A 19,617-nucleotide genomic window follows, 5' to 3' on the forward strand; every position below is an offset into this window, starting at 1 on the left:
CTAGAAGGAAAAATACAACCCAAGAAAACTAGCTACTTTCAAAAAAACACAGGAAATAATTAACCTCACTACAGCAAAACAAAAAGTAGCCAAGCACACAAACACACTCCCAGAGCCAACATCAAAATCAAAGGATCTAAATTAAAGCCACTGGTCATTAATCTCGATCAACATCAGTGGACTCAATTCTCTAATAAAAAGACACAGACTACCAGAATGCACGTGTAAACAAAACCCAACAATCTGTTGCATACAAGAAACACACTTAAGTCACAAAGATAGACATTACCTGAGAGTAAAGGGCTGGAAGATGGTTTTCCAAGCAAAAGGACCCAAGAAGCAAGCAGGAGTAGCCATTCTAATATCTAATAAAATAGACTTTCAACCAAAATTAATGAAAAGAGATGGGAAAGGACACATCATACCCATCAAGGGAAAATTCTACCAGGAAGACATCACAATTCTGAACATCTGTGCCTCAAATACAAGGGCAACCACATTTGTAAAAGAAACATTAATAAAAATAGTGGGAGACTTCAACACCCAACAAAGGGCAGGTCAACAAAACAGACATTAAATGAAGGAACAATAACTTTAACAGGGAGAGGGGGAGCCAAGATGGCGGTGCCGGGAGAGCACTGTGTCTGAGAAGCAGGACAGCACTCTCCGTGCAGCGACCAGGAGACTGAACTCTGGGCCCTAAAACTACAGCGATCATGTTTCCCAGGTGAGGGGAGACTCCCAGGGCGTGGGAATCGGTCGGGTCCACTCTGCCCAGCCAGAACCTGGAAGAAATCCCAGGTAACATAGGCTTTGGGTCTCCGGGCTGGAGCCGCAAGCCTGCGTGTCCCTATCACTTTCCCAGGCTGATCGGTGGGCACAAAGGTGCCTGAGACTGTGAGTCGCAAGAAAACCCCACGGGGAAACAAAGTTGCAAGTCTGATCACAGGTCACCCAGTCTTTCCCTGGAAGGTCTCGCGGACCGCAGGTACCCGCCACCATCACAACTGAGCTCCCGCCGCGCGGAGAGTTGCGCGCCCAGCTCACCAGTACAGATGAGCTGCCCGCCCCAGTGCAAAAGAAACTGGGAACCCCTGTCCGGAGAGGGCCCCACAGGGAAGGAAGAAACCGTACTGCTGGGGTCACCTAGGCTTTGCCTGCGGAAAGTCTAGCAGACCGCAGATCGCAAACTGGCGAGTATGCCCAGTCATCACAGATCCGGGCCCAAGCAGGGAGCACAGAGTTATTGGGAACCCAGCTCCCGCAGACTAGCAGGTGGGCGCACGCTCTGCCAGCCCAGAGGCCTGCTTTGTACCAACTACTCCTTACAGACAGAACTGTGTGCCCTAAGACACCAGACTCTTAGAGTCACTGTCTGGAGAAACCTTCACAAGGAACAAGGAACGAAGCAAAGGGGATGGACTTAGGCAACCCAGTATATACCCGGAAAAGGTCCCACACAGACTGACCCAACCCAGGGAACTGCTGGGTTATGCCCCAGGTAGCCTGCTGTTACCAGGAGAGCAGTACTCACACGCCACAGATTACCTCTTGGGTTCTGGGGCACAGAGCCCCAACCTCAGACCTACAAAAGACTAGGAACCCTGAGATCAACCCCCAGATACTGCTCCAAGGGGCAACCAGTTATCCCTAACAAAACCGACCAAACCACCGGACACACAGGTTACAGCAGCTGATCACTAAATTTACAACAAGAAACCCGGAAGGAGGGCAGCTGTCTCCAGGACTTCTCCCGGTGAGAGGAGAGCCGTCTTGATTAATCAGGACAACCCAGGTCTCTATGTCTGAGGTGAGCTGTAGCAACTCCTGAAAAACACCAGCAATCCAGTGACTATACCCAAAAAGCTGAGAAGGCTTCCTTCAGGAAAAACCATCTTCCTGCCAAAGGGATTCTCTCCGCTACAAGAGTCCAGGAACAACCAGAAACTAACTTCAAACAACTAAGATAGCCCAGTGGGTAGAGGACAGCATAAAAGTTCAACCAACAGAAGCCAGAGCAATATGGCATCTCCAGAACCCAGTTATCCAGGGGCAAATAGCCCTAGACACCCCAGCATAATTGAAATTCAAGGAGATGACCTGACATCTATGCTCATGAAGAAGATAACAGAGGAAACAAATAAAATACAAAAAGAAATAGAGGAAGCTGCAGCCAAACAGTTTGTAGCCTTTAGAGAGGAAATACTTAAATCACTAAATGAAATAAAAGAAACAGTGGATTGTTCAAACAAACAGCTGAAGGAATTGACAGAAAAACATGAAAATACAGTCAGACAAATGAAGGAAACCAACAAAATAGCTCAAGACCTGACGATAGAATTGGAAAAATTAAAAAAAAAAACACACAAATGGAAGAAATTGTGGAGAGAAAGAACTTAGGGAAGAAAGCAGGAACGACAGAGGTTAGCATAACCAACAGGCTACAAGAGATGGAAGAAAAAATCTAAGGTGTGGAAGATACAATGGAAGAAATAGATGTATCTGTCAAAGAAAATGTTAAATCTAAACAATTCCTGACACAGACCGTCCAAGAAATTCAAGACAACATAAAAAGATAAACCTAAGAATAATAGGAATAGAGGAAAAAGAAGATTCCCTGCACCAAGGCCCAGAAAATATTTTCAACAAAATCATTGAAGAAAATTTCCCCAACTTAAAGGAGAGGCCAATAAGAATACAAGAGGCCTATAGAACACCCAATAAATTAGACCAGAAAAGAAAATCCTGCCGCCACATAATAATCAAAACCGTAAGTATACAGAACAAAGAAAAAATACTAAAAGCTGCAAGAGAAAAAGTCCAAGTAACATATATAACGGCAAACCCATTAGAATCACACCTAACTTTTCAACAGAGACTATGAAAGCCAGAAGGGGCTGAACGGATATGATGCAGACCCTAAGAGAACACAGATGTCAGCCCAGGGTACTATACCCAGCAAAACTCTCAGTCCTCATAGACGGAGAAAACAAGATATTCAATGACAAAAACAAATTTCAACAATACCTACAAACAAATCCAGCATTACAGAAGACACTAGAAGGGAAAATACAACCCAAGAAAACTAACTACATTCAAAAAAACACAGGAAATAAATAACCCCACTACAGTAAAACAAAAAGCAACCAAATATACAACCATATGACCACAGCCAACATCAAATTCAAAGGATCTAACAGCCACTGGTCATTAATCTCTCTCCATATTAATGGACTTAATTCTCCAATAAAAAGACACAGACTAACAGAATGGATGCGTAAACACCCAGCAATCTGTTGTATACAAGAAACACACGTAAGTCACAGAGATATACATTACTTGAGGGTAAAGGATGGAAGACGTCTTTCTAAGCAAGAAGCAAGCAGAAATAGCCATTCTAATATCTGATAAAATAGACTTTCAACCAAAATTAATCAAAAGATATGGGGAAGGACACTTCATACTCATCAAGGGAAAATTCCACCAAGAAGACATAACAATCCTGAACATCTATGCCCCAAATACAAGGGCACCCACATTTGTGAAAGAAACATTGATAAAACTTAAACCACACATAGATCCACACACACTAATAGTGGGAGACTTCAACACCCCACTCTCAACAAAGGACAGGTCAACTAAACAGAAATTAAACAAAGAAACAATATCTCTAACAGAGGTCATGAATCAAATGGACCTAAGAGACATTTACAGAACCTTACACCCAAACACAAAAGAATTTACCTTCTTCTCAGCACCTCATGGAACCTTCTCAAAATAGAACACATAGTTGGTCACAAAGCAAGACTCAACACATACAAAAAGACTGAAATAATGCCTTGAATCCTGTCTGATCACAATCGAATAAAGCTGGACCTCAATAACAACAGAAATAGCAAAGAGCCTACACATAAATGGAAACTGAACAACTTGCTACTAAAAGACAGCTGGGTCAGGAAAGAAATAAAGAAAGAAATTAAAATCTTCCTAGAAATCGATGAAAATGAAAACACAACATACCCAAACTTGTGGGACACAATGAAGGCAGTGCTAAGAGGAAAGTTCATAGCACTAAGTGCCTTACAGAAGAAATTCGAGACAGCGCATTCAAGCAACTTAATGGCTCACTTAAAAACCCTAGAAAAAGAAGAAGCAGACACACCAAGAAGGAGTAGACGGCTGGAAATAATCAAACTCAGGGCTGAAATCAATCAATTAGAAACAAAGAAAACAATTCAAAGAATCAATGAAACCAAGAGCTGGTTCTTTGAGAAAATCAACAAGATAGACAAACCCTTAGCCAAGCTAACTAAAAGGCAGAGAGACACCACCCAAATCAACATAATCAGAAATGAAAAGGGGGACATAACTACAGACACTGAGGAAATCCAAACAATCATTAGGACTTACTTCAAAAGTCTATACGCAACAAAATTTGAAAATCTAAATGAAATGGACAATTTTCTTGATCGATTCCACTTACCAAAGCTGAATCAGGACCAGGTAAATCAATTAAATAGTCCTATATCCCCCAAAGAAATAGAAGCGGTCATCAAAAGTCTCCCAACCAAAAAGAGCCCAGGACCAGATGGCTTCAGCACAGAATTCTACCAGACCTTCAAAGAAGAGCTAACACCAATTCTCTTCAAACTATTCCACAAAATAGAAACAGAAGGAACATTACCAAACTCATTCTATGAAGCCACAGTCACCTTGGTACCTAAACCTCACAAAGACTCAACAAAGAAAGAAAATTTCAGGCCAATCTCCCTTATGAACATTGATGCAAAAATACTCAACAAAATACTCGCAAACCGAATACAAGAACACATCAAAGATATCATCCACCATGACCAAGTAGGCTTCATCCCAGGTATGCAGGGGTGGTTCAATATACGGAAATCCATCAATGTGATCCACCATATTAACAAACTAAAAGAAAAAAAACACACACGATAATCTCCATAGATGCAGAAAAAGCATTTGGCAAAATCCAACATCCATTCATGTTTAAAGTATTGGAGAGATCAGGGATAAAATGCATATATCTAAACATAGTTAAGGCGATATACAGCAAGCCTATAGCCAACATCAAACTGAACGGAGAGAAACTTAAAGCAATCCCACTGAAATCAGGGACAAGACAAGGCTGCCAACTCTCTCCATATCTCTTCAACATAGTTCTGGAAGTCCTTGCTAGAGCAATAAACAGTTGAAGGAGATCAAGGGGATACAAATTGGAAAGGAAGAAGTCAAATTATCACTATTTGCAGATGATATGATAGTATACGTGAGTGACCTCAAAAACTCTAACAGGGAACTCCTACAGCTGATAAACACCTTCAGCAAAGTGGCCGGATACAAAATTGACTCAAAAAAATCAGTAGCCCTCCTGTATAAAAAAGACAAAAGGGCTGAGAAAGGAAATAGGGAAACAACACCCTTCACAATAGCCACAAATGACATAAAGTACCTTGGTGTAACCCTAACCAAGCAAGTCAAAGACTTGTATGAAAAAAATTTCAAGTCTCTGAAGAAAGAATTAGAAGAAGATATGAGAAGATGGAAAGATCTCCCATGCTCATGGCTTGGCAGGATTAACATAATAAAAATGGCCATCTTACCAAAAGCAATCTACAGTTTCAATGCAATTCCCATCAAATTACCAACACAATTCTTTACAGACCTGGAAAGAAAAATTCTCACCTTCATATGGAACAACAAGAAACCCAGAATTGCTAAAACAATCCTCTACAATAAAAGATCTTCTGGAGGTATCTCCATCCCTGATCTTAAGTTGTACTATAGAGCAACAGTTATAAAAACTGCATGATACTGGCATAGAAACAGAATGGTGGATCAATAGAATCGAACAGAAGACCCAGAAATAAACCCACACACTTATGGACCCCTGATCTTTGACAAAGATGCCAAAACCATACAATGGAAAAAAGATAGCATCTTCAACAAATGGTGCTGGTCCAACTGGACGTCTACATGTAGAAAAATAAAAATATATACATACCTATCACCCTGCAAAAAACTGAAGTCCAAGTGGATCAAAGACCTCAACATAAAACCAGACACATTAAATCCGCTACAAAAAAAAGTGGGGAATACCCTAGAACTCATTGGTACAGGAGAAAACTTCCTGAACAGAACACCAACAGCACAGGCTCTAAGAGCAACAATCAATAAATGGAACCTCATGAAACTGAAAAGCTTCTGCAAAGCAAAGGACACCGTCATCAAAACAAAGCGACTACCTACAGATTGGGAAAGAATCTTCACCAACCCTTTATCTGACAGAAGACTCACATCCAGTATATATAAAGAACTAAAGAAGCTGAAAAGCAGCAAACCAAGTAATCCACTTAAAAAATGGGGAACAGAGCTAAACAGAGAATTCTCTGTAGAGGAATATTGAATGGCAGAGAAGCACTTAAAGAAATGCTCAACCTCATTAGCCATTAGGGAAATGCAAATCAAAACAACCCTGAGATTTCACCTTACACCCATGAGAATGGCCAAGATCAAAAACTCAAGTGACAACACATGCTGGAGAGGTTGTGGAGGAAGGGGAACCCTTCTCCACTGCTGATGGGAATGTAAACTTGTACAACCACTCTGGAAATCAATCTGGTGCTTACTCAGACAAATAGGAATAGCGCTTCCCAAAGATCCAGCCATACCACTCCTAGGCATATACCCAAAAGAGGCTCAAGTACACAAAAAGAACATTTGCTCAACCATGTTTGTAGCAGCTTTATTTGTAATAGCCAGAAGCTGGAAACAACCCAGATGCCCCTCAACTGAAGAATGGATGCAGAAATTGTGGTACATCTATACAATGGAATATTACTCAGCAATGAAAAATAAGGAAATCATGAAATTTGCAGGAAAATGGTGGGACCTGGAAAGGATCATCCTGAGTGAGTTGTCCCAGAAGCAAAAAGACACACACGGTATATACTCACTCATATAGACATACAACATAGGACAAACCCACTAAAATCTGTGCATGTAAAGAAACTAAGCAAGAGAGAGGACCCTAACTAAAACGCTTAATCCCCATCCTGAAAGGCAAAGAGATGGACATCAGAAGAAGAAAACAGGAAACAACCTAGGAACCTTCTACAGAGGGCTTCTGAAAGCTAGAAGAAGAAAACAGGAAACAAACTAGGAACCTACCACAGAGGGCCTCTGAAAGCCTCTGCCCTGCAGACTATCAAAGCAGATGCTGAGCCTGATGGCCAACTGTTGGGCAGAGTGAATGGAATTTTATGTAAGAAGTGGGAAATAGTAATAGCTGGAGAGGACAGGGTCTCCACAAGGAGAGCAACAGAACAAGAAAATTTGAACACAGGGAACTTCCCAGAGACTCATACTCAAACCAAGGACTATTCATGGAGATAACCTAGAACCCCTGCACAGATGTAGCCCATAGCAGTTCAGTGTCCAAGTGGGTTACATAGTAATGGGAAGAGGGACTGCCTCTGACATAATCTGATTGGCCTGCTCCTTGATCACCTCCCCCTGAGGGGGGAGCAGTCTTAGCAGGCCACAGTAGAGGACAATGCAGCCACTTTTGATGAGAACTGATAGACTAAGATCAGAAAGGAGAGGAGAACCTCCCCTATCAGTGGACTTGGGGAATGGCATGCATGCAGAAAGGGGAGGGAGGGTGGGATCAGGAGGAGAGGAGGGAGAGGCTTATGGGGGGATACAAAATGAATAAAGTGTAATTAATAAAAAATTCAAAAAAAATAACTCTAACAGGGGTCATGAATCAAATGGACCTAACAGACATCTACAGAACCATACACCCAAACACAAAAAAATTTACCTTCTAATCAGCACCTCATGGAACCTTGTCCAAAATAAACCATACATTTGGTCACAAAGCAAGCCTCAACAGATACAAGAAGATTGAAATAATGCCTTGAATCCTTGAATCCTATCTGACCACCATGGACTAAAGCTGGATTCAACAACAGCAGAAATAGCAAAAAGCCTACACATACATGGAAAATGAACAACTCAATGACAGCTGGGTCAGAGAAGAAATAAAGAAAGTAATTAAAGACTTCCTAGAATTCAACGAAAATGAAAGCACAACATACCCAAACTTATGGGACACGATGAAAGCAGTGCTACAAGGAAAGTTCATAGCACTAAGCACCTTCAAGAAGAAATTCGAAACATCTCATTTAAGCAACTTAATGGCTCACCTATAAGCCCTAGGGAAAAAAAAAAAAAGAAGCAGACAACACCAAAGAGGAGTAGACGGCTCCAAATAACCAAACTCAGGGCTGAAATCAATAAATTAGAAACAAAGAAAACAATTCAAAGAATCAATTAAAACAAGAACTAGTTCTTTGAGAAAATCAACAAGATAGACAAACCCTTAGCCAAACTAACTAAAATACAGAGAGATACTATCCAAATCAACAAAATTAGAAATGAAAAGGGAGACACAACAACAGGCACTGAGGAAATCCAAACAATCAATAGTTCTTACTTCAAAAGTCTATACAACACAAAAATTTGAAAATGTAACTGAAATGGATGATCAATTCCCCTTGCCAAAGCTGAATCAAGACCAGGTAAATCAAATAGTCCTATATCTCCTAAGGAAATAGAAGCCATCATCAAAAGTCTCCCATGCAAAAAAAGCCCCAGGCCAGATAGTTTCAGCACAGAATTATACCACACCTTCAAAGAAGACATAACACCAATACTCTTCAAAGTATTCCACAAAATAGAAATAGAAGGAACACTACCAAACTCATTCTATGAAGCCACAGTCACCTTGATATCTAAACCTCACAAACACCCAAAAAAGAAAGAGAATTTCACGCCAATCTTCCTTATGAACATTGATATAAAAATACTCAACAAATTACTTGCAAACCGTATAAAAGGACACATCAAAGATATCATCCACTACGACCAAGTAGGTTTCATCCCAGGCATGCAGGGATGGTTCAATATATCAAAATCCATCAACACGATCCACCATATAAACAAACTGAAGGAGAAAAACACCACAATCATCTCCTTAGGTGCTGATAAGACATTTGATAAAATCAAACATCCATTCACGTTTAAAGTCTTGGAGAGATCAGGGATACAAGGCACATACCTAAACATAGTAAAGGCAATATACAGCAAGCCTATATCCAACATCAAACTAAACAAAGAGAAAATTAAATCAATCCCACTGAAATCAGGGAGAAGGCAAGGGCACATTCTCTCCATATCTCTTCAACATAGTTCTTGAAGTCCTACCTAGAGCAATAAGACAATTAAAGGAGGCCAAGGGGATACAAATGGGAAAGGAAGAAGTCAATATTTGCAGATGATACAATAGTATACCTGAGTGACCCCAAAAATCCTACCAGGGAACTCCTACAGCTGATAAACACCTTCAGCAAAGTGGCTGGATACAAAATTAACTCAAAAAAATCAGTAGCACTCCTGTATACAAAAGACTAAAGGGCTGAGAGAAAAATTTGGGAAACAAGACCCTTCACAATAGCCACAAAGGACATAAAGTACCTTGGTGCAACTCTACCCATGCAAGTCAAAGACTTATATGAAAAAACTTTCCAGTCTCTAAAGAAAGAATTAGAAGGAGATATTCGAAGATGAAAACATTGCCCATGTTCATGGCTTGGCAGGATTAACATAGTAAAAAATGGCCATCTTACCAAAAGCAAGCTACAGATTCAAAGCAATTCCCATCAAATTACCAACACAATTCTTTACAGACATTCAAAGAAAAATTCTCAACTTCGTATGGAATAACAAGAAACCCAGATTGCTAAAACAATCCTCTACAATAAAAGATCTCCTGGAGGTATCTCCATCCCTGATCTCAAGCTCTACTATAGAGCAACAATACTAAAAACTGCATGGTAGTAGCATAGAAACCTACTTGTTGATCAATGGAATGAATAGAAGACTCTGAAATAAATCCGCACACTTATAGACACCTGATTTTTTACAAAGATGCAAAAATCATTCAATGGAAAAAAGATAGCATCTTCAACAAATGGTGCTGGTGTAAATGGATGTCTACATGTAGAAAAATGAAAATAGATCCATATTTATCTCCCTGCACAAAACTAAAGTCCAAGTGGATCAAAGACCTCAACATAAAACCAGACACACTAAATCAGTTAGAAGAAAAAGTGGGGAAGAGCCTGGAACTCAGTGGTGCTACACTAACTCCAGAAATGGTCTGTGTAGCATAAAACTGTGCTATGTAAGCATAAAATTATGCAAACAGATGAGGAGACACGTTTCCTACGGGAATTAGCTCTCTGGAAGTTCCTAGCAAAAATACCCTATTGGAATAAGACGTGCTCTTATAATTCTGGTTTCTCAGATGCAAGACTGGAATTGATGAGTCCTTTTTTTGCTGTTTCTCTATGATTCTTGAAACAGTACAATTAACTATTCAAGGAAACATTTCTAATAGATCACTAAAAGCTTTAGCAAATAAGAGTAGAAAGAAAATAAAATTTTAGGAGAGGTAATAAATCAGATTCAGCATCAGGAATTGCTTGTGGAAAAACCAAACATTGTAGGTAATAAAGGAACAAGAGTTTTAGGGCTTTCTAAAGAAAATATTTAATCAGGATCTGTTAGGATAAATGCTCTAAATATTCCCACTGCAGTAAAGCTACTACAAAACCATTACCTAACACAGGTATTTAAAATGAGGCAGAAAGAAGATAGGCAAACATAGAAGGTCAAAAAGTTTTGTATTATACTATAAGTTTTACGCACAGGCTAGCTCAAGCATCTTATCACTAAGGAAAGATTGTAAATCCTTAGCAAGCCAAACAGGAGGAATTCTCCTCAGTGCTTACCTCCAGGGGGGTTGTAAATCTTTAGCCAACCTAGTTCAGAGGATTATTAACAACCCCTAATTAACTAACAATAAACCACATAAACAGACCACAAGTTTAACAAGCCCCTAGCCCTCTACTCGCTAAATTGGCAAACAAGTCACTAGTTCTATGTTTGCTCTGCTTAAGAGGCTATTAGGCCAAGATTTTTTGTAGACACTGCCTTTAACCAGATCGCCTTCAGTTAAAATATAAACTTTGTAAATGTTCCGGGTGATATGTCAACTTTAAGGAGCTTCTTTGTAAGATTACTACAAAAGTGTTGACTTGACTTCAGTAAAGCGCAGTAGATCCAAACCAACTAACTGCTGTGGTCTCTGTCATTTCGCCTATCTGTGCCTTCCTGATATCCGAATTCCCTGATTTTCCCGCAGACGCGGGGCACCCGACGGGGCCGGTCTGCGGCACATTGGCACAGGAGACAACTTCCTGAATAGAACACCAACAGCACAGGCTCTAAGAGCAACAATCAATAAATGGGACTTCATGAAACTGAAAAGCTTCTGTAAAGCAAAAGACACTGTCGTCAGAATAAAACAACAGCCTACAAACTGGGAAAGGGTCTTCATCAACCCTGTATCTGACAGAGGGCTGATATCCTGAATATATAAAGAACTAAAGAAGTTAAACAGCAACAAATCAGTTAATCCAATTAAAAAATGGGGTACAGAGAATTCTCAATAGAGGAATATCAAATGACAGAGAAACACTTAAAGAAATGCTCAACATCCTTAGTCATCAGAGAGATGCAAATCAAACGGCCCTGTGATTTCACCTTACACCCATCAGAATGGCTAGGATCAAAATCTCAAGTGACAACACATACTGGAGAGATTGTGGAGGAAGGGAAACCTACCTCCATTGTTGGTAGGAATGCAACCTTGTATAACACCTTTGGAATCAATCTGGAGCTTTCTCCACCAATTAGGAATAGCACTTCCTCAAGATCCAGCTATACCACTCCTAGACATATATCCAAATGATGCTCAAGTATACAACAAGGACATTTGCTCAACCATGTTTGCAGCAGCTTTATTTGTAATAGCCAGAAGCTGGAAACAACCCAGATGCCCCTCAGTGGAGGAATGGATACAGAAATTGTGGTACATCTACACAATGGAATATTACTCAGCAACAACAACAACAAAAAAAAAAAAAAAAAAAAAGGGAAATTTGCAGGCAAATGGTGGGAACTGGAAAAGATCATCCTGAGTGAGGTATCCTAGAAACAGAAAGACACACATGATATATACTCACTCATAAGTGGATATTAGACATATAATATAGGATAATCATACTAAAATCTGTACACTGAAAGAAACTAATCAAGAAGGAGGACTCTGGCTAAAATGCTCAATCCCCATTCATAAAGGCAAAAAGGGTGGACATTAGAAGAAGGCACAAACAGGGAACAGGGATACCACAGAGGGCCCCTGAAAAGCTCTACCCTGCAGCGTATCAGAGCAGATGCTGAGACTTATAGCCTAACTTTGGGCAGAGTGCAGGGAATCTTTTGAAAGAAGGGGGAGACAATAAGACCTGGAGAGGACAGGAGCTCCACAATATGAGCAACAGAACCAAAAAATCTGGGCACAGGGTCTTTTCTGAGACTGATACTCCAACCAAGGACCATTCATGAAGATAATCTAGAACCCCAGCACCGATGTAGCCCATGGCAGCTCAGTGTCCAAGTGGATTCCATAGTAATGGGAACAGGGACTGTCTCTGGCATGAACTGATTGGCCTGCTCTTTGATTACCTCCCCCTGAGGGGGGGGGCAGCCTTACCAGGCCTCAAAGTTAGACAATGCAGCCACTCCTGATGAGACCTGAGAGACTAGGATCAGAAGGAAGGAGAGAAGGACCTCCCTTATCAGTGGACTTGGGCAGGGACATGGGTGGAGAAGAGGGTGGAGGGTGGGGTTGGGAGGAGAGGAGGGAGGGAGCAAAAGGGGATACAGAGTGAATAAACGTATTAATAAAAATAAAAATTAAAAAAAAAGAGTAATGAGGGAGAAGAATCCCAGATCAATGGCATAGGCTAGAGTTTTATAAGATCAAAGAAGAAAACTTCAAACTAAGTAAAGACAAACTCATGCATGAAGCACAAATCACACCAAATAGACAAGACCAGAAAAGCATCCCACAGCATATCACAGTTAAAACACTAAGTATACAGAACAAAGAAAGGATATTAAAAGCTTTAAGTGAAAAAAAAAGTTACATATAAACTAAAACCCATAAGTATAACAACTAATTTCTCAATGGAAATTACAAAAGCCAGAGTGCGAAGCAATGCATTTCTAAGTTATAAAAGACAACAGATAATGTAAAGTAACATACAGCAAAACTATCTGCCATAATTGAAGGATAATAAACAGCCTAAACAAATTTATATCCAACAAACCAAACTTAAGGAATTACAAGAAGCACTATTTGACGCTGAAGAAAGAAATGAACAAAGCACAAAGACTGTAGAAAAATGGGATGGCACTAAAACAAAAAGCGCCACCAAGAACACAAAACCACCTAGAACCCCTGCTCAGAGGAAGCCCATAGGAGGCTCAGATTTCCAAGTGGGTTCTCTAGTAAGGGAGGGCAGGGGCTGTCTCTGACATGAACTCAGTGGCATGCTCTTCAATCACCTATCCCTGAGGTATGTAGCCTTGCCAGGCCACAGAGGAAGATGATGCAGCCAGCCTTGATGAGACCTGATAGGCTAGGGTCAGATAGAAGGGAAGGAAGACCACCCCTATCAGGGGACTAAGGAAAGGACATAGAGGGAGAAGAGGAAGGGTGGGTGGGACTGGGAGGAGAGGAGGGAGGAAGCTACAGTGGGGATACAAAGTGAATACATTGTAATAAATAAATTTTAAAAAACATAATAAAAATGTGTAGTACATACTATATAGACAAAGCAATAAAGTATGAGACTCTTTGTGAAATATATATGTGTATATATATATATAAAGAATATGAAACCAAAAACATCAACACAATGATGAGAACTAACAAACATTTCAATACTAACTTTAAATATTAATAGCCTTAATTCTCCAACCAAAAGACATAGGCTGAACAGAATGGATCAAGAAACAAAATCAACGTATCTGTTATCTATAAGAAACACTGAGCCTAACACTCCTAAAGATAGAAACCATTTTAAGATGAAAAGGATGACCAATCCTTTGTACCAAATAATCCTTTGATATACTCCAATCAAACAGGACCAGGAAATAAGCAGGTATTATTATCCAATGTAAATATAATATCAAAGAATAAAAATATTATTTTTAAATTAACAAAAAAGGTCTCTATGAGTTACCAGCACTTTAATAAAGCTTTACTATAATCCCTGAGAATAAGGTCTTCTTTTATATACTTCATATAACTATAAAAAATTTTCTGACTAGCTGGTAGTGTTAAATGGATAATTAGATATTAGTCACCTGAGGACATTGGAGAGTGAAACTTGTTCATATCTCTGGCCCTAGAAGAGATGTGACATACTGACCTTTCCATTAACAGATGTTAATGCCATTAACAGGTAATTACCTGAACCTTGTTCTAGAAGTCCTAAACCTCATAGGATTACTGTCTGTCAGGCACACTGATAAGGGGCAAGAATAGCTCCATGTCCCTTTTTCTAATAGTCAATCAAACAAACAAACAAACAAACAAAAAGCCAAACTAGTCAATATCCTGAACAGGAAAAGGCCCCTCAGAAAAAACTATCTTTTCTAAAAATAGTAGAAATTTGCCCCAAAACATAGGTTGCACAATGATAAGTTTGCCCAGTGTTCACTATACTATAACTATAGGTTATACTATGAAATGATCCCTTTGGCCACTATCCACTTTTATCCCCTTGAGAATGTGCTCAACTTTAATCTGTGATAAATACTTGCTATTTCCTATATATAGTCCATGAATCTGATCTGAATTCCTTCATCAGAGATCATGAGAGCCAGGAAGAAAAGATTCTAGTGTTAAAACAGTAAAAATGTAAAATTAATAAGGCAAGTTAATTTTGAGATCACACCTTTTTTGTCCTGAACTATATAACTTTTGTTTAAATGATATAAAAAATTAATCATTAAAATAAACCTTTATGTGTATAAATATTTTAATTAAAATTATTTGAATCAAATTAAGCACAACCAACAAGGCAATTATTTATGCAACAGACCAGAGAAACCACTTGATCACTACTGTCACGAAGAAAAATATAACAACAAAATAAACCATAAAGGAGGTGTTTTTTTACAACACATTTGCATTGCTATATATTATGTTAAATAAATGATGTTATAAAAATACAGTACATATTAAAGATCAAACCTTCAACAGTATTTCTTCAGCAACAAAACTGTAAAACATCTCATAATAAAACTGTCTATTGCTTCATGGGTATAAATGTCACCATTTTAAAACAGAAGAAAATGTCAAAGTCTCAGCATATCTAGTTCAGGAATGGAATATAGAGAACACTACACCACCTGTCCAACCAGTATACGCAGAGCAATCGTGAGGATCAGCTGTCTTCAGTCCTTCTTCCATTTGTTGCAGAAGATCTTTGATTTTGGTCTGGATACGCTTTATGAAGTTAGGAACAATCTAAAAATCAAAGGTAGAAATTAATTAGATACCACAAGAAGAGAATATCATGAAAGCAATGGAAAGCTGTACTGAATGTAACTGAGAAAGACCTTATTTGGCACAACTCAGGTGTCTAGAGCCTATTCTGGCTTTTCAGAGTTAGTGTTTTAATGAGACAATGCCTTATATGGATTATAACTCCTAAATAGTATCAAAAATAATAATTTGCAGAAATCAAGGACAAGGAACAAAAGAAAAGTAAGGAAACAGAAAATGATTTGATTACACAAACATTGTTGGTCCTTATAAGGAACATATGAAAAATTGGGTGATGGTTAATTTAGATTGTCAACTTGACTGGACTTAGAATCATCTAGGAGATGCCAATGATGTGTCTGTGAGGACAATCCTAAATAGGTTTAAGTGAGAGGAAATATATTGTAAGTATGGGTGACACCAACCATGAACTAGGTTCCATTACTAAGTGAGAAAAGAAAAAGGAGAGGTCAACTGAGTGCCAGCATTTTTCTCCCTCTGTTTGTGACTGAGGATGCAATGTGACAAGACATCTCAAACTCTCATCTCTCAGTGACATGCCTTCAGTATGTACAGGTAAATCTTATGGAGAAATTTTCTCAGTTAATAATGCCTCTTCCCAAATGACTTTAGCTTGTGTAAAGTTGACATACAATTAGGCAATGCAAGTATACAGAATGAAGTAAAGACAGAAACCAGAAATGCAAAAAAGTACCATGGAGTGGGGTGGGAGGAGCAGTATTTAAGGGAATTGTAGAATACAGTAATATGAAAAATATGGGGAAGGGGAGCAGATAATTGAGAAGGAGGCCGATATAAAGGAAGAGGATGTAGGGAGAAACAACACTAAGGATGTTCAAAAAAGCCACAGAGAATCAAATTATTTTTATTTACCTATAATTACATAGATGTTAAGAGTATGTGTATGCATATATAGCTTGAATGAAGATATGCCACTTGGGCTTCCTTCCAGAGGACTTGGCACCTCCATTTCTCTGGCTCTACCTTCTTTAGCACACACACAGCTTGTCTTATAGGGTTGGGTTGCCTTCTTCAGCACACACAGCTTGTCTTATAGGGTTGGGTTGATTCCACATCACAGCTGCTGCTATCTTTAGTGATCATCCCACTATAATGGCATCTCCAACATGTTCAGGTTTCCACTGCAACTGATGCTATACCTACCTTTACCAATAGTCTCTTAAGCTTTCCTTATGATTCTAACCTGCTTCACGGTACCAAGCCTCAGCATTTCTCCATGAGCCCTTTAATCCTGAGGCTCTCATGCCACCAAACAAGTACCACCTGGGAGACTCTTACATGTTACCAAGTTCAGGTACTAGCAAGAGATGCAGCCTTGGACCCTTGTGGATCATTGCTTCTATGTGCTAATGCTGAGAAAATTATCTTAGATTCCATCACAATGATGGAATCTTAGTCACAGCTGAGTTTTTTCATTCTCAGCTAACCAGCATCAACCACTCCAGTAAAGGGTTCACTTCAGTGGTGCTAATGTGTTAATCTTAGTTGATTCTTCAGCCCCAGCTGACCAGAAACCATAGGTTCTTAGTACAAAAATAGAGGCCTAAAAATCTTTGAGGAACTGTCAAACTTTTCTTTTGAAACCTCACAAGCCAGGCTTTCATCATCTGTATTTCTCACACCATTATTATCTTCCCAATTCCCAAGACAGCGGCACCAAGCTCTGAGCTCTTTCAGCCCAAAGTTCAAAAGGCTTCTACAATCCTCCCAAATCCAATAGGGCCAGATCTGTAAGAGCAACATCCCATGAATCAGGTACCAATTTCTTCATTAGTTTAATTTCCATTGCTGTGCTAAACACTGTGACCAAAAACAAGTTGGAAACACTCATCATGAAGGGGACTCAGGGCAGGGATTCAAGGCAAGAACCTGAAAGTAGGAAATGAAGAAGGCATGGGTGAATCTTGCCTACTGGCTTGCTCACCCTGGCTTTCTTAGTTTGTCTCTTTATATATTTCAGGACTACGTAAACTAGAACCTCCTATATCAATCAGTAATCAAGAAAATGTTCCCAGAGGCTTGTCTACAGGCACTCTGAGAAAAGTGCTTTCTCAATTTGGGGTTATTTTCTCTTCCCAGATGACCATAGCTTGTGTCAGGTTGACAAACAAGCAAAAAATAGCACACATAAAAAGAACAAATCAGGCCAAGATGGCAGCACCGGGAAAACACCATGTCTGAGAAGCGGGACAACACACTCCGTGCAGCGACCAGGAGACTGAACTCTGGGCCCTAAAACAACAGCTATCGTGTTTCCCAGGTGAGGAGAGGCTCTCACGGCGTGGGAATCGATCGGGTCCACTCTCGGCTGCCCAGCCAGAACCCGAAAGAGAACCCGGCTAACTCGAGCTTTGCGTCTCCGGGCTGGTACCTCAAGCCTGCTTGTCCCGATCACTTCCCCAGGCTGATCGGGCACAAGGGTGCCTGAGGCTGTGAGTCCCAGTTGCAAAAAAACCCCACGGGGAAGGAAAGTTGCCAGACTGGTCACTGGTCACACAGTCTTTCCCTGGAAGGTCTCTCCGACCACGGGTACCTGCCACCATCACAACTGAACTCCTGCTGCGCACGGATTGCACCTGCACACCCAGCTCAAAATCCCTACTCCCTCTTCGGAGGAGGCAGGAGGCGTCCAGCAGAATCTGCCACAGACCACATTGTCTGTACCCCAACCCGAGATCAGGGCTGAGAAAACCCAATCCTTTCGGGCACTCCCCCAAACGCCCCCATCACCCTGCCGCAGCGGAGCAGAAGGATAAAGAGGTGCACAGCAGCTTCACAGTGCCGGAACTCCAGTGCTGCCGGCCGCTCCTAGCAAACAAACTACAGCTCGGGATCTGGGACTGTGGTCATTCTAAACGTCCTGAGATTATCCTGGGTCCAGCGCAATAAGGTCTAGCAGCAAGTTCTATCACCGGCGCCCCCCCCCCGACCCCTGGCAGAGAAACGCCGGCTCAGGGCTCAGGATCCGACTGAGAAGCCCCAACCCCTGCTGGCACTCCCCTGAGAGCACCTCCATAAGCTTGCCCTAGCAGAGGGGAAGGTCAGAGGGGAAGGACAGAGAGGCAGCCTACCAAGGACACAGCACCCTCTCTCCAGCTCACCCAGTGGCCCCTAGCAGAGAAACCCAAGCTCTGGATCTGAGGGCACTCAACCCTACCCGGTACTCTCTTGGGATCAGCAAACATAGATTCTACCCCTAGGCTGCTTCTGGCAGAGAGATCTGGGCCCCAGATCTGGGATTGAGTACACTCATCCTAACTCTTTCCCGTGCCACCCAGGGACCAGTCAACATAACCCATCCTGGCAGAGGGAAAGGACAAAGAGGCAGCACACAGGAAAGGTGGACACCGAGTCCTGCGGCCACAGTGTCACAGAGCTGACTGTTAGCCTACACATGCACTTCCGCAGCAAGACCAAAACAGAGAGAAGTGAGCAAGGGGAACCCCTGTGCATTTCAACTGGTCCTGCAAGAGAGTGAGGGAGCCTTCTAGGGAGAGATTGTCCCAGACCCAGGGCCTCTCCACAGAAGCAACCAGACGAGATCCCTGCCACCCACAACCCTAGTGTGGGCATCATAGGGATTCTTGGGATAGCGACCCCAACATTGAAGCCTCTGCCATGCGGGTACACCAGGGTAATCCAGGCAAACAATCCCTGGATCTCAGTCAGAACTGCGTAATAGTGGCTTGCAGGCCACTGCAATAGTCAGAGAATCTGCACATGCACACTGCGCCCACTAAAAGCGCATGTGAATAGCGCCAGCGTCACATTCCTTACTTGGGCAAAACTGAAAACACAGTGCACACTCCCAAAGCAGTGAACCTCTCTCATCTTCCTGAAAAAACAGTCCAGAAAACAGAAGAGAGGATCATAGCCCAAACTACAATCTCGAGGAACAACCAGTGAGGATCATAAATAACCAGATGGCTAGAGGCAGACGTAAGAACACTCCCAACAAAAATCAGGACATAATGACCTCACCAGCAACCCCACAAAACAATGGACACTTCAATTCACTAGAT

General features: G+C 41.0%; 1 protein-coding gene across 3 annotated transcripts in view; it reads right to left on the reverse strand.

Annotated features, from left to right (window-relative positions):
* Lancl2 (LanC like glutathione S-transferase 2) overlaps nucleotides 1-19,617 on the reverse strand; it is a 79,700-nt gene that overhangs the window by 37,769 nt on the left and 22,314 nt on the right. For all 3 annotated transcript variants that reach the window (XM_055612955.1, XM_055612954.1, XM_055612953.1), the window contains exon 2: nucleotides 15,418-15,535. In XM_055612955.1, the coding sequence (XP_055468930.1) occupies nucleotides 15,418-15,535 (118 nt within the window). The remainder of the gene's footprint in view (nucleotides 1-15,417; nucleotides 15,536-19,617) is intronic.

The sequence above is a fragment of the Psammomys obesus genome, unplaced genomic scaffold (genome assembly GCF_907164565.1).
Source record: "Psammomys obesus unplaced genomic scaffold, mPsaObe1.curated_primary_1811, whole genome shotgun sequence".
NCBI lineage: Eukaryota > Metazoa > Chordata > Mammalia > Rodentia > Muridae > Psammomys > Psammomys obesus.